Source organism: Lipophrys pholis (genome assembly GCF_963383615.2).
Source record: "Lipophrys pholis genome assembly, chromosome: 9".
In the NCBI taxonomy this organism is placed as follows: domain Eukaryota; kingdom Metazoa; phylum Chordata; class Actinopteri; order Blenniiformes; family Blenniidae; genus Lipophrys; species Lipophrys pholis.
The window spans coordinates 11,196,684-11,210,969 of record NC_137639.1 but is presented as its reverse complement, the minus strand read 5'-3'; the positions used below and the strand labels follow the sequence as shown (position 1 = coordinate 11,210,969).

Genomic DNA, 14,286 nt, shown 5'->3' with positions numbered 1-14,286 from the left:
AAAAACTATAATCTTAACATAAATGGAATTTTTCTGTTGCAAAATACACTGAAATGTCTAAAAATTGTCTCCTGTAGCTGGTGCGTTATGCATGTTTTTACAAACTCCCCAATTTTTTACAATTTGCTTAGTTTGCAATCCTGGGAGGGATTGGAGCCGCTTGCAGGCGGGTTTTGACCCACGGGCTTTATGTTTGACGCTCCTGCTTTAAAAAGAGCCACTTGTATTGTCTTGGTGCGGCATATTGTGCAATGGAGACCAGTTTGCAGAGACCAAAGCTTGAGAAAGGGAAGCAGTAGTCATTAGGTCACGCTTTGGCTTTTGCCTGTTTGCAGAGCAGGTGTTTGGCGCGGTGATCCACCAATCCCCGCCGGGGCGCCCGCCACTTAACCTCACCCCGACGGAGCCGCCAAAGATCCCAGGAGTGTCTCGTAACGACACGCGGGGGCCAGTGAAATGCGAATACAAACTGCTCAAGGACTTTTTTTTTTTTCGAAATGAAGGTGATTAAAATCAAGCATTACAGCCGTGGTGAGCATCAGCAGATTGCACTCTCTGAATCATCCTGGTGATTGCAGCAGAGTCGGTGTCGGCCTGAGGGTGAACATGAACAGTGACAAATAAGCCAACACCCACGGGAACGGCGCAAACTTCCAGATGGAGCCAGGACTTTAATGTCGGTAGGACGCACCTGCTCTCGTTGTGCCGGTTATCCAGCGCCATCAGTATACAGTGCTGGCGTTCAATCCGTCTCTGTGATGACGCCTTCTTCGGTGCAATAGCTTTTGATTGGATCAAGTTCAGTTTTAAGGGATTATTTCTGTTCTCAACACAGAAACATCAAAAGCTCATTTCTTAGAGGATAGGATTTCACGGGGAAGGCCACAATCCGAAACTTGAACTTGTTGAATACAATTTATTTTCTGCATTTGGTTTGAACAAAATCTATTGACGTTTGCCAACATTGAGGGGACGCCTCGACGCCTTGAAAGGTCACAGGTCAAACCTGGTAAAGTAATCCCACTGAGCTTCACATTGCAGCTGGAGTTTGATGCAGATTAAGTGAAGTGCGAGAAGCCGAAGTCAAAGTCCTCAGGAAATAGTTACATTTTAAAAAACTGTACCCACACATGGAATATTTAAAAGTTGGTTTTCGAACTTTATCTGTAACAATTTGGCAAACTAAGAAGCAAGAGTACCTCATACATAATGTATATTGTACCGGCTAAAACCAGTCAATACATTTTTTAAACAAGAACTCATGAAGAGAAATAAATAAATGGAGTTTAATGACGTTTCCTTTATTAAAATGCTTTTTTAGGAACTGAATGTGATGCAGTAAACATAATGAGTAAAGTGCAATTATAAAATAAATTATACTGCAAAACAGAATTCCCAATTACTACAGAGAAAAATTACCATTAAAACCAAATAAACATGTAATGATATCTTAAGTTGTACAGAATTTTCTAAAAAGTCATTTAAACGAAGCACTTTGTTAAATAAACTGGTCTTTTAAGGGTATTTGAGAAGCGTATGATATAAGTACAGTAAAACTTGACTTTCCAAATATGCGTTTATGTGAACAGACAGTTCAAATACACTCAGATCCTGTTCTCTAGCGCATGCACTCTATTTGCTTGTCAGCACATCCATAAATGTATCCTAAGACTGCAGGGCATTACACTGATGCTGCTTCAGAAATCGATAGGCGTAATACCTGGTTGTGTTGAGCGGTTCAAGCAGCATCCTACAGAAACACTCCTTGTGATCTAACAAAGACTTTTATACAGCCTGATATAAGTGACAGCGGGATGTCTATAAACACCACATATAAGAGTTGGTTTAACAAGGTTCATCTCTCAGAACATCCAGTGAAAAGCCTGATAATTACAGTTCAAAGTGATCGGTCGACCAGACCGGCGAGGTCGGGGCATGGTGCAGTGTTTGTTTTTGAAGCATTCAGGTGTGGCGCGACTCTGTATTTACACCAACCTGGCACAAACTGTTCACCTGCCATTTGACAAGACGCCAAACGGCATTAAATTCCAAATGTCACAATTGATCCGTCTGCTGGCGAGATGAAGAAACTGCACCTCCACGTGTGCTTCCTATTCCGGTTCCGACACGAAAACACAGGTTCCCACTGAACACCCTTGTGATCTCCGACTCCGACATGCATTCCTGAAAAATCCGCAAAAAGCTCAAGGCTGTTTGGCTGTGAAATTGAAAAGGGCCTGAACGTTCCCTCGCAGCCTTTTTAAGTCACTTGGGCAAACATTAAAAGTGGTGCAGTTGGGATAAGTAAGCACAATCCACAGTATTTTTTTATGTTACCACTGAAAATTCCCAATAAAAAAAGCCTATGGGACACACACACACACACACACGCACACACACACACACACACGCACACACACAGAACCACAGTATCTGTTCCCACGATGTGACACACATGTTTTTTTTGCAGCGAAGGGAATCGCTGCAGGTGTTATCACATGACCTGCAGTCATGACTGCACACAAGTGGTTGTATACGAGAAACTGCGGAGTGGATTTGAGTCTTACATTGACTTCTCTGGTTCTCTTTGGTAATCCCCAGAAAACATACTAATACTATCGCACCGACTCCAGGAAACCTGGAACGTCGAGTCGAGAAAACCATTTAAATCTAATTTGAACTGTTTCACTACAATATATTTGTGGCTAACCTGCAAGGAAACAAGTATTTTGAGCACCAAAACATGATCAGACCACAAGATTCCATTTTGCGTTTATTTTTCACACGCTCACGCAACGCTTCGCTGTGCACGTGTGTCTCCGGCTCTCAGCACTCAACATGGCACTGTGTTGTATTTGTGCAACAAAGTAAACAAATTAGGAGTCAAAGAAACTTCTCACTGCCTGTTTCCTCCACCGCACCATAGTCTGCAGGTGTTCACCAAATGCACTCATATAGAGATTGAAGTTTCTTTCTGGGAATGTCGGCGTTGTTGTTTTATGTTTGACCTTGATATTTTTCTTTAGACATCAGGTTTGTGTGCTCGTTCAGACTGCAGCCTATTGAACAAACAAGCTTTATGGCTGAACAAAGATTTAAATGCATGACAGCGTTTGAGTTCTGTGTGTTTAGTTCCATGTTCCCGCTTGTGGAATGCTGTGTTCTTTCACAAACCCGATTTCTTTTGCTCAAAGTCCACAGACAACAACCATACTCACATAGTCCAAAGACATGTACCTGAGGCTAAATGACTCCTGGAAAGTTTCTCATAGGTGTGAACGTGAGTGTGACTGTCAGTCTGATGAACTGGTGACTTGTCCAGGGTGTAATTTGCCTTCATCCCTGGTCAGCTGAGATCGGCTCCAGCGACCCACAACATTAAGTTGGCTGAAGCACTGTAGCGAATAGATAGATGAAAGGTTAGAATTCATCTATAGAAACAGGACATTCTTGGGCCCTGTTTACACAACTGCTAAGTGAAATCAGCAGCATCTCTGCTCCAGCTGACGTGAGGTCTTACAGGTTGTCCCGTACATCATTTCGTTAAATGAAGGTCCTGGAGGACCACTAATCTACATGTTTATGAGGTTTAAGTGGCTTAACATACCTGAATGTAATGATTGTGTCTCATTAAAGCATGTTAACAAGCAGTCGTCAGACGAACTCAAAAAAGGTGACATCAAAGCCTGAAGTGTGGGAGTCAAGTGAAGGCTGTAGGGATGGGGTCTGATCACCAAGCCAAACCGCAGAACAGCCACCCACAGTCTGTTCCCCACCTCTGTCTCCTCACTACCTGACTCAACGTCTAGTTAGTCCCATTCTTCCTCCCCTGAGCAGGGCAGTGGTCTGCAGTTTGAGGCCGCCCCCGCGGTCCAGTCTGCTGCCCGAGAGAGAGAGAGAGAGAGAGAGAGAGAGAAGGAGAGAGAGAGGCAAAGGGACTGCTAATGAACCTGACTGCCATCCATGACGTTTCAAGAGCAGCAGAGCATGCATCTGATTAATCTTTGTCCTAATTAGATTGAACAATTAACCTGCCTGCCACCGAGCTCTGGAGCCTGATGCCTCCGCACGGAGCCATAAAACCTCCCGGTATGTTAAAGCGGAGCGGGGACGACAGTGTGCCCCCCCCCACCCCCCCACTACTTTTCTGTTTCCAAAACAAGCAATGAATGCCAGCGAATAGCATCCTGTGGCCCGAGACCTCAGAGCTGTGTCTGTGAGTGCTACATTTCTACGCTTTTAATTCAAAGTCGGAGGAGGCGGTGATGGTCTCATCATAAATGAAGTGTGAGAAGCAAAGCAGAGGGGGGGATGGGGGAGAGGGGGAGAGGGGGAAGAAAAAAAAATAACCAATCTTCATTAACATGGAGATGTGAAAAGCCTTGAGGACATGCTTGCTCACTTACTGGCTGGATGGTTTTAGCGTGCACTGCCTGCCGAGCTGAAATGTTTGGAATGCCTCGCTTGTTGCAGGCAGCGTGTCCTCACGACACAACCGGACCGGCAGCAGAGTGCAACCACCGAGGACGTGAACTCGGCAGATTCCTTATGAATTAACATCAGTGCAGCAAGAAGAAATCAGGCAGGGCGGCCAGTGTACTGTGACTACACTGTCCAGGAAGCCTTCTTTAACATCTGTGCTCATGCGTAATAAGCTTGGCGCACAGAAAATACCACATCTGTGCGTTATGTGGTCTGTGATGTCAGGTAGCAGGTCTGTAAAGGTGGGTGGGGTGTGGACAGAAGGCAGAGATAATCTCAGTTGCAGCTCTGGCTCATCAGAAACTGTTTGAAGGGGAGGAGTTTGTTTCTGTGGCACGGCTGTTTAACACCACTGAGCGTGTCACACTAATGTTGTCAAAGCGTTAAAAGGAGATTATACATCAATAATTCTGCTGACACAGCTGCAGGCTGACTGCAAACTGTTCAGGGGCCGCAAACTTCTGTTCAAAGAGTTTTGTCTGGGGTCAAATATGCATATTTAAGTTGGCAGCATGCTCTATCTATCTATCTATCTATCTATCTATCTATCTACCGTATAGGTTTAGTATTAGTAAGAAATGTGTCTATGCAGTGTTGTTGATGTTGTACTAACAAGTGGAGAAAATTGAAAAGAATCGGCAGCACAAACACTGAAGAACCCTCCATCGTTGAGCTATGCACACACACACACACACACACACACACACACACACACACACACACACACACACACACACACACACACACACACACACACACACACACACACACACACACACACACACACACACACACACACACACACACACACACACACTTACATTACTGAGTACATGCAATTTGGAGTCAGCATTTAGCTCAAATTAATATTCTGGACTGGAGGAACTTGTACCTAGAGGAAACCCCTGCGAACTCAGGAAGAACATGCAAATTGCACATTGGAAACCCCCTCAAGCCCAATTCAGACTTGAAGCAGGGAGCTTGAGTCAATGAGTTTAAGTTTACAACACCATGTGGCCTAGGAGCAAATAAACATATTAACGACAAGGTAAACTATGAATTTCATTAAAACACACTGTGGAACAAAATTTCTGTTCAGTGAAATTGAGATCATTTTAAGAATTAAAAGAAGCTTTGGCAGATGAGAGAAACTATTACAAAATGCATGAGAAGAGTTGTGCTTTCTGATTACCTTTGCTCCTAACAGTCATTAGAAGTAATACTTTTTAATGTGACAAATAAACCATGACATTGAAATAAAAATTACTCCTTGGCGTGAGAGGGGGAGTCATTCTGCCACACATTAAAGTAAACCATAAATCATAAAATATGCATTTTATTCAGACTACGGCCGAAACTATCATGTTTAGTTCAAAATCCTAACATGTGGTGTACTGAGTCAATGCTCTGAGCTGTGGAATGAGGAAAAGCTGCAGTGGGTGACTTTTAAAGGGTCTCTGTGGAAAGTTCCACGAGTTAACCCAAACAAATCGGCCAGCCGATATTAAGAATGACATATAATGTGCCTATTAAGATTATAATACGTGTTTAACCTTCTGACAAAACCCTCCTATAAGCAACAGTCTTGAAAAGTGGGTGAATTTGGAATGGGCTTTGGCTCGGAGGTGTGAGAAGTTTCAGTGCGCCTTTTCTAGAAGCTTGAAACTAGACGTTAGTTGCACTGACCTGTCCGGTACACAGAGTTTCTGTCCTGGACAGTCCGAGCAGGTTGGTGCTGGACCTGGACCTGAATCTGGTCCTGGTGCTGGACCTGGTCCTGTTCTGGTCCGGGCCAAAATCTGTGCGACACCGCGTCCCGGACCACTCTGGCGCTGCTGCCCGCGATCGAGAATATGAAGTCCATGTTGAAGCACGAGCCCCTCTACACGGCTCCGAACACCGCTGTCATCGCGCGACACGCACGGGAGGTTACACTCGGAAAAACTCGCGGCGTGAAAGGCCCGCGGTTCTCTGCTGCACATACCAAAACAGGAACTAATGCAAAGACGTCAACAAGTTGAACTTTTCTCTGCTTTTGCCCCTAGTGGAGTCAAGCTGTGCGGCGCACTGAGCGCAGAGTGTCTCAGCTGGGCTGTCCGCTGCAGCCCACTGCCCCATTGGCCTATATTTACACTCCACACACAAAAACATGGTTCTATCTCATAGCCAGCAAGCAAATGTTTAAAACCTTATAGGACAATACACTGGAGCACTAAACAGTAACAAGACTGCATTTTATTAGTTGTTTAATACACTTTAATGATGCACCCAGTGAAATCTTTATCTATGGAGAGTTCTTTAAGGGGATTTTTTTCAGACTTGTTCCACCTTTGACACTGAAATCACCCCTTTTATTTGCCATTTATATTCAGAAAAATCTGTTAAATAGACCAAAATCACACATATTTCTTCCTGGAAAAAAAAAAAGATGAGTTCCGAACTGGATTTCTGTGAAAGACATACTACAATCCTAGTGTCATACTTTCTGGAAATGTAATTATTTTGCTGCAAAGCAACATAAATATGACTTGTTAGATGCACTGGGCATATGTTTGAGAGTTGACTTGCACTGGACAGGAAAAGGTGTAGGCAGTGCCACATATATAGCCAGTTGTTGGACGGTTAAAGAAGACCGTATTCAAGAGAAGATTTTTGTTCAAGAAAAGAAACAAAAATCTCACTGAAACTACAAACGATGTCATGAACCACCTATCACATGCTCATATGCATGTCAAGTACTGTATATAGATTTTTACTTATATCTTACTTATATTGACTGTAATATATGTTGAAGGATTTTTGAATGACCAGAGATACCGTGAAGAGATCCTGAGGCCCATTGTTGTGCCATTCGTCCACAACCATCATCCACCTCATGTTGCAGCATGATAAAGCCCCATGCTACAATTATCTGTACACAATTACTAGATACTAAAAACATCCCAGTTCTTGCATGGCCGGCATACTCACCAGACATTGTGCATGTCTGGGATGCTCTGGATCAGCGTATACGACAGCGTGTTCCAGTTCCTGTCAGTATCCAGCAGCTTGACGCTGAACAGGAGCGGACCAATATTCAACAATCAACAACCTGCTCAACTCTATGCAAAGGAACAAAAGTGCTGCGTTTACATTTTTGTTCAGTGTAGAAGGAAAGTGGAAAACCAGGATGCAATGTGGTGGTGCAGACTTTCTCTCAGGAGTTTTCATGTTCTTGAGTTCCTTGAGTTTTCTTGTTTTGTATGTTTGGCTGAAAGCTCTGACTCGAAGAAGGTGACATGAACACGGTGTACCCTGCCTTGACCCTGGTGTTGGCTTCAGACTCTGTGACCTTGCAATGGACAAGGCAGACAGAAGATAAAAGGATTGTTAACTGTTTAAGATTAATCCAGTGGTTTCCAACCTTCCTGCTTCTGATGTTGAAAGTAAGCGAGTCACATTTAACATGTTTGTTGACAGCTTGATTAAAGTGTTTCCCCCCTGAAAACCCATTTAGTTTCATTGAATGTGCAAATTACCCCACATTTCAGCCAAAATCGGTTACCTAACATTTTGGTGATCCTGTATATAAAACTCAATTGAAAGTAGTAGAAACAATTTTCTACATGCAGAAGCTCGAACAATAACATACAGGTGAGAGTACAATTCAGTAACACATAGTTCACCATCAACAACCTGATATAACATTCTGTATGTCAATCAATATGCCAATCAATACTTTCTGTAAGTGCTCTGACTATTTTTGTGCAATAATTCTTTTACTTCTAAAGCTTATAATGCAGTATTTTTACTTACTTAATATTTTAAATCATTGTACATCTGACCTGACATTGTATACCCGGTACAGACCTCAAAATGTGTTTTGAAGTTCAAACTGGGTTCAGTGTCATCGCCCTTAAATGTGGATCTTTGGGGCATCCGGCAGGATCACATTTATTTGATTTAAACACTAATGATATTGTAAAATATTTACACTTCCACATCTGGGGCCACTGTGCACCATTGAGTGCACATTGAGTGACTTGAGGAAACACGCGGAGATCTCTGAGACCTTTGACATGTGAGTGTCTGGTCAGACACTACCTGGTACTATAGAGACACGCAACAAATAAACGTGAACGGACCAGGACTGGCTGTAATAATTAGGCAGAGGGCTCAAATATTGAACTAGGAAAGGCCTCTGATTATTATTTGTCCGAGGAGGTCAAGCTGCTGTGGTGACAAAAGGAAGAAGGCCGCTGTAGAAGTACAAAAGTGATTAGGACAATCGATCCTGCAACCATTATGTTCACTGATTCACGTCAAGACAGGGAGAAATTGGAAGGTTTTCTCTTTGTAATCTGGCAGGAATCACACCTGAGCCTCCTCTGCGGTATCACAGCCTGCACAGATGAGGACCCTGAATCAGGGTGATTGGAGGCTGCTATTCAACACTGAAAGTGCTCCATCTGGTGGTGAGCGTCGGTAGTGCGGCCTCTAGTTTCCTGTACTGAAGAGAGACTGAGGACCTGCAGCAGGTGTTGAGAGAGACATGATAAACAGACCACTACCACTTTCAGAGACAAAAGACCAGCTCTCCTATAAAGGATTCCACCAGATCCCTCCTCTTAGTTCTTAACTTGTTCCAGAACTTTCTACTTGACTTGAGCAATTCGGCATTTTCTTGTTGCTCTTAAATAAGAACAATCAATTCTGATCTTGATCCCTTCTTGTTATTGGCATTGAAGGTGGTGTCATATCTCGATGAACCCAATTAGTACAATTACCTGCGTGTCTCTTTGAGACACTCAGGAAAATCTAAATGGTTTCCCAAATGTTTTAAAACACATCTTTGACCAAAACACCCTATCCAAGCAAATACAGCCTCAAACATTGTGCTTGATATAAAAACAAATCAAGTACTGCTGTAGGTTGTAACACTCGACCTCCTGGTAGTTTGACCACTGTACATGTGCACATGCCCACAATTAAATAAGACGTTACCCACATTTTACTTGTAAGGGAGACGTACAGCTATAATCAAGTTATCTTGTTGATCAAACCCGTTTCTAAAGCCACTCTACAGGTTTATGGGTACTGATGCATTACTGAGCAGTTTGAGCACAGTCAAAGTAGATGTGGAAACAGAACCAATAAAACTCTTTCTTTTACAACAATTTTAGTACATATGTATTGAACCCCAAGCAGTCGACGACGATAATTATGTATTAAACAGTTGATGCACTTCTGGTCAGAAGAAATTCTTTGACGAAACGTTCCTCTGTGACTCTCTGCAGGCCCTGCTGGTCCATTCTGCACTCAGACTGTGTGTTTAGCCGGGTCTCAGACTTTCCTCATGCCACTACGGGCCTCCCACTCAGGCCCTTGTAGCTGCGTGATATACTGCGTTGCTGTACAGCTGCCCAGAGCAGTCATCAAATCATCCATTACATCCTCAGAGAGCCTGGCTGGGCTCCTCCTCTCTGCATCGCAACCTCATAGGTCCAAAAATACACTGTGCGGCAGTGCACAACAAACAATACACTGGTTGTGAAGACTTTTTTATTTCCGGGATAACTCCTCCACTTTTTGTAATTAAACTCTTGTGTGACCAAAGAGGGAATAATGAAAGAATTCCCTCTATGCTCATCCAACTACATGAACATCATTGCATGGAAATTATAGAAGTGACTTTGCTCTACTTAAGATAGCATGTTTGATGTGTGCTTCCTGGATTATGGAGGTGATTAAAGAGACTAATTAGTTAGCTGACATTCATTATGTTCTACTGAATCTTTGCAAATTATCCCGTTTGTACGAGGCTGATGAAGCGTTACAATATACAGTGCATATTGTCAACATCCTAAAGGAATACGCTCTAATTTGTGCATGTGCTTACAGCGCATGCACAATTTATGTCATCAAATTTCTTCCTTCTCTTACATGATCGGAGCAGCATTTGAGCACGTAGCGGCAGTCAGGGGATCATTCTGTTTAATGACTTTAAAGCAAGAGAGTCTTGTTGTACAAGGACCTGTATGGGAAAAAAACCTCCTGGTGTCAGCAGCTGCCAGCTAAAGCCCTGGGAGGGCCTCGTGTTGTGAGGCTTTGAGAGGGAGAGAGAGAGAGAGAGAGAGAGAGAGAGAGAGAGAGAGAGAGAGAGAGAGAGAGAGAGAGAGAGATAGAGAGAGAGAGAGAGAGAGAGCGAGAGAGAGCGAGAGAGAGCGAGAGAGAGAGAGTTAATCTCAGCACTTCCCCATTTAGAGCCAGGTAGGCTGCAGTCGAATCCCAAGAAGAGGAAGGCTCTCATTATGGAACAAACACTCAGGCCACTGGGGAACTGCTGCCTTTCCCGGCGTCAACGAACGGACAGAATTCACAAGCAATGTTACATAAGCACAACTGATAGAGCATGCTGGTGTGAACACCAGTGTGTGTGTGTGTGTGTGTGCTCCATTAGCATGTGCACACATGCCGTATGCACACTTTTTTTCAATTACAATCTGCTCCATGCAGTGGAAATGACTATGACATAAATGCAGCAGAGTTCACTCATGTGACACAAATGCACCTGCTGGCAAACACAAACAAGCCCTTCGGTGTGTGGTAATTGGGCAGGTTTGTTGAGGTATGCACGATGGCTCGGAGATGGTTTTTCCTCGGCAGCGACGTATCTCACGTGGTGTTTTTTTTTCTTCTTCTTGGGAGCGTCTGTGACGCCGGAGTGTAAATACAGGAATGTGCGGCACACGGTGTCCCAGGTTTCACCGGCGCTCTGCGTTATTATCACGTGGCTCAAAGAGACGACGGCTAATAGCTGACAGATTGCTGCTGGGGAGGCATCGGGATGACGCACCCACACAATGGCGGCAATCACTGGTGTTCGTCGGAGAAACCCCGTCTGTCTGTGGCTTTGCCTCTTAGATGCCACAAAATGGATGGAGAGCCTTGTGGTGCCTGCAAAGACCACGACAATGCAAAGCTGAATCACCCGATCATCTGTAGGATCGGGGCTGCTTAATTAGCCAGAGCTGCCGTTACATAAGTGAGTCACTCAAATGTTCATCTTCTATGTCTTGACTTTACATGAACGCCGGATGTTACTGAAGCTGCAGAAGCTCCCATCCAGTGAGAGCCACAGTTTAAGGACTGTACTCACATTTACATTACAGTAATTGGCTCATGCATCATGATCCAACATTAGCACAGATTTTTAAAATCCCTGATAATGGACTGTCCGTTCCGGCAGAAAGCATAGGAAACGTGTGTTTGAAATGAGAAAACATCTAGTTTCATTGCTAAATGGCTGGTGAAGATTTTCATTTGCATATACAGTACTTGAACAATCAGATTTGTAGAGAAAAATGAAACAATCAGCCTATTTAAACAAAAGACTGGGAGCAGGAGCAGTTAACATGGCTTCCATGCTTCAGTCAACAACTGTGAGCCTATCAGCTACAGTCTTTGTAAAGTACTGCAAGTTTATCAACTAAAAGGAAAACAACCTGCATTTTAACTCAAGCTAATGCATTTTCAATGGGAATCACATCGTGAAACATCAAAAACCCTTTTCAGGGGTATTAGGACATCTTCATCCATCACTGTGAGCAATGGATGAAAGGAAATGAAACGAACCCCAAGGACAATAATTGAACTAAATAATATAGTTCACTCAATCTGCATAACTTTGCATTGTGGATGGAATTGGGAGAATATGATATAAAGTAATCCTCACGGAAGAAGTGTAAAAAAAAAAAAAAAAAAAAAAGGTTAAAGTCAGTCAGTATGAGGAACAATATACCAAAAAAGGACTTTCCATAATTGAATTTCCATCTAACTACAGCAACAACACTTTCATCCACTTTGGAAATGGTGTTTGTTTGAAAAGCTTTGAACGACGAGCAACTCAACCTTCTCTTGACAAACACTTGACATCACACTGAGAGTACTTTGAGTTAAGTTGGAAATTGACATTAATTATAGAATACCTTAAGGAGACTGTGACTCAGCCATAGTCAGGACAGAAGGTAAGACAGCGTAACGCAAACTAATAATTAATGCCGCAGCCTTTCATTCATGTCACGTCTTGGTAAACGGCCAAAACTAAAACTGGTTTGGCTTTTCAAACAGCTACTAAGAAGTTGTGTCACATTTCCCAAATTGACGTAAGTACAAAAAGCAGTGTCCCAGTTTTGGAAGATGAGCATGCATAACGGTTTGCCGCATTTCTTACTATCGGAAACACAGTACAAAAATGTCCCCTTCAAAGGTGCAATATGTGCGATTTAGGAAATGCCAGATTTGTGCTTTAGGGGGCAGTGTTGAGGTCTGAGTTATGGTAGTTTGCTGTTACCTAATATTTGCCAAAAAAGGTAGAGTTACATGACTGGTGGTTCAACTTGATTTGTTCACCGACGTCTGCATAAATCACTGAAGCACAATCATCATGATTTTGATTATTTAGTGCATGATTGAGTGCATTTCTGGATTTTTTTTCAAAAATAACTTCATTACATGTTGTTGCATTAAGAACAAATTTGTGACTAAAGAAGCTCATCCAATGCTTTTGTTTTGCTACGAAACAAATTAAGTGAAATATGAACAATAGACTCTACAATTTGTTCAACACACGATGTCAGATTGTGGGAATAAGCTTCTGTACTTTAGCTTAATGCCTCTAGCAGACGAGACAGGAAACGAGGGGGTGATGGTTGAGGCGTTGGTGGTGCCATCCAGCCTGACACCGAGCCGAGCCGCCACTGCCACAATTCAACCTGCCGTTATTGCCATGCCTCTCTCGCCGGACAGTTCTACAGGGGTGGCGAGTGGTGATCGATGAGCGGTGGCGTCAGTGCGGGCTATCTTTCACCGCCGCTTCCACTGCCCCCGCTCACGGTCATCTATCCTCTGTGGGCGTCCGCGCTGTCTGAAGCCGTCCCGAGAGGCTGGGTGGCCCCGGCGACAGATGACCACGAGCTTAGCAGGAGGAATACAGCTGTCTCCTGAGCCCGCACCGGTTCTTCTTTCTGTAAATGCCTTTTATTTTACTCCCTGGAGGGCGTTTATGATGGCGAGATGCCTGACGGCCTCCACAAGCTGCTTAATTATAGGTGCGGAGAGAAGAAAGGAGGAGGAGAAGCGGGATGAGGAGGAAGAAAAAGAAGGTGTGGGTAAAAAAGGGAAGGGGCACGCATCAGACATGCACCACTGCGCTCTTCATACGGTGCAATTTATTAAAATAATAAAGCCCAGCCTTGCGCTGAAGGTTGAGCCCACAATAAAGCTGACAGGGAGACAGAAAGCGGAGCGACGACGCCGTGCCACTGTCAGGCAAATAAACAAAACAAATGCCCTGTTATGTCAGCGTCCACTTTATTACCCTTGCTGAACTCTTCGCAAGCAGCTAATTGCTTTCCTTTAAACTCAGACACAGTCATATATTTCATCATTACCCTAAAACGCCTCTCATGAATCACTCAGAAGCACAAAGGCTTAAAGGTTGGCCTGTGGAAGCCTTGACACGCTGGATGGACCAAAAGTGTCCGACCACGGTGAGCTACAGCGACTCGCTGTGCGACGGGAGCAGAACGGAAAACCGAACCGACACGTTGAATCCGACCAAGATGCTAAAAGGTTCTGCACCCAGCTATAAAACTGTCTTCACCCCAGACACTCTTCATCTATCACCGGATATCGCTCCTTCCACGAGGACGCTAAATTGGATAATGAATCTCTCCGCCCCAAGAGATGCCGTAGATGGATAATTTGTTGGTTAAATTACGAGCCGGGGACATATTGCATCATCGGAGGTGCGAGATTTTAGCG

General features: G+C 43.7%; 1 protein-coding gene across 5 annotated transcripts in view; it reads right to left on the bottom strand.

Annotated features, from left to right (window-relative positions):
• The window catches only part of oxr1a (oxidation resistance 1a), a 175,774-nt gene that overhangs the window by 71,497 nt on the left and 89,991 nt on the right, over window positions 1–14,286 (bottom strand). The window contains exon 1 of one of the 5 annotated variants that reach the window (XM_080471138.1): window positions 6,169–6,557. The exons of 2 other annotated variants lie outside the window; for them this stretch is intronic. In XM_080471138.1, coding sequence (XP_080327264.1) covers window positions 6,169–6,346 — 178 coding nt within the window. In that variant the 5' untranslated portion in view covers window positions 6,347–6,557. Of the gene's footprint in view, window positions 1–6,168; window positions 6,558–14,286 lie in introns of those variants that run through there. 2 more of the 5 variants (XM_080471139.1, XM_080471137.1) reach the window with 2 other exon arrangements.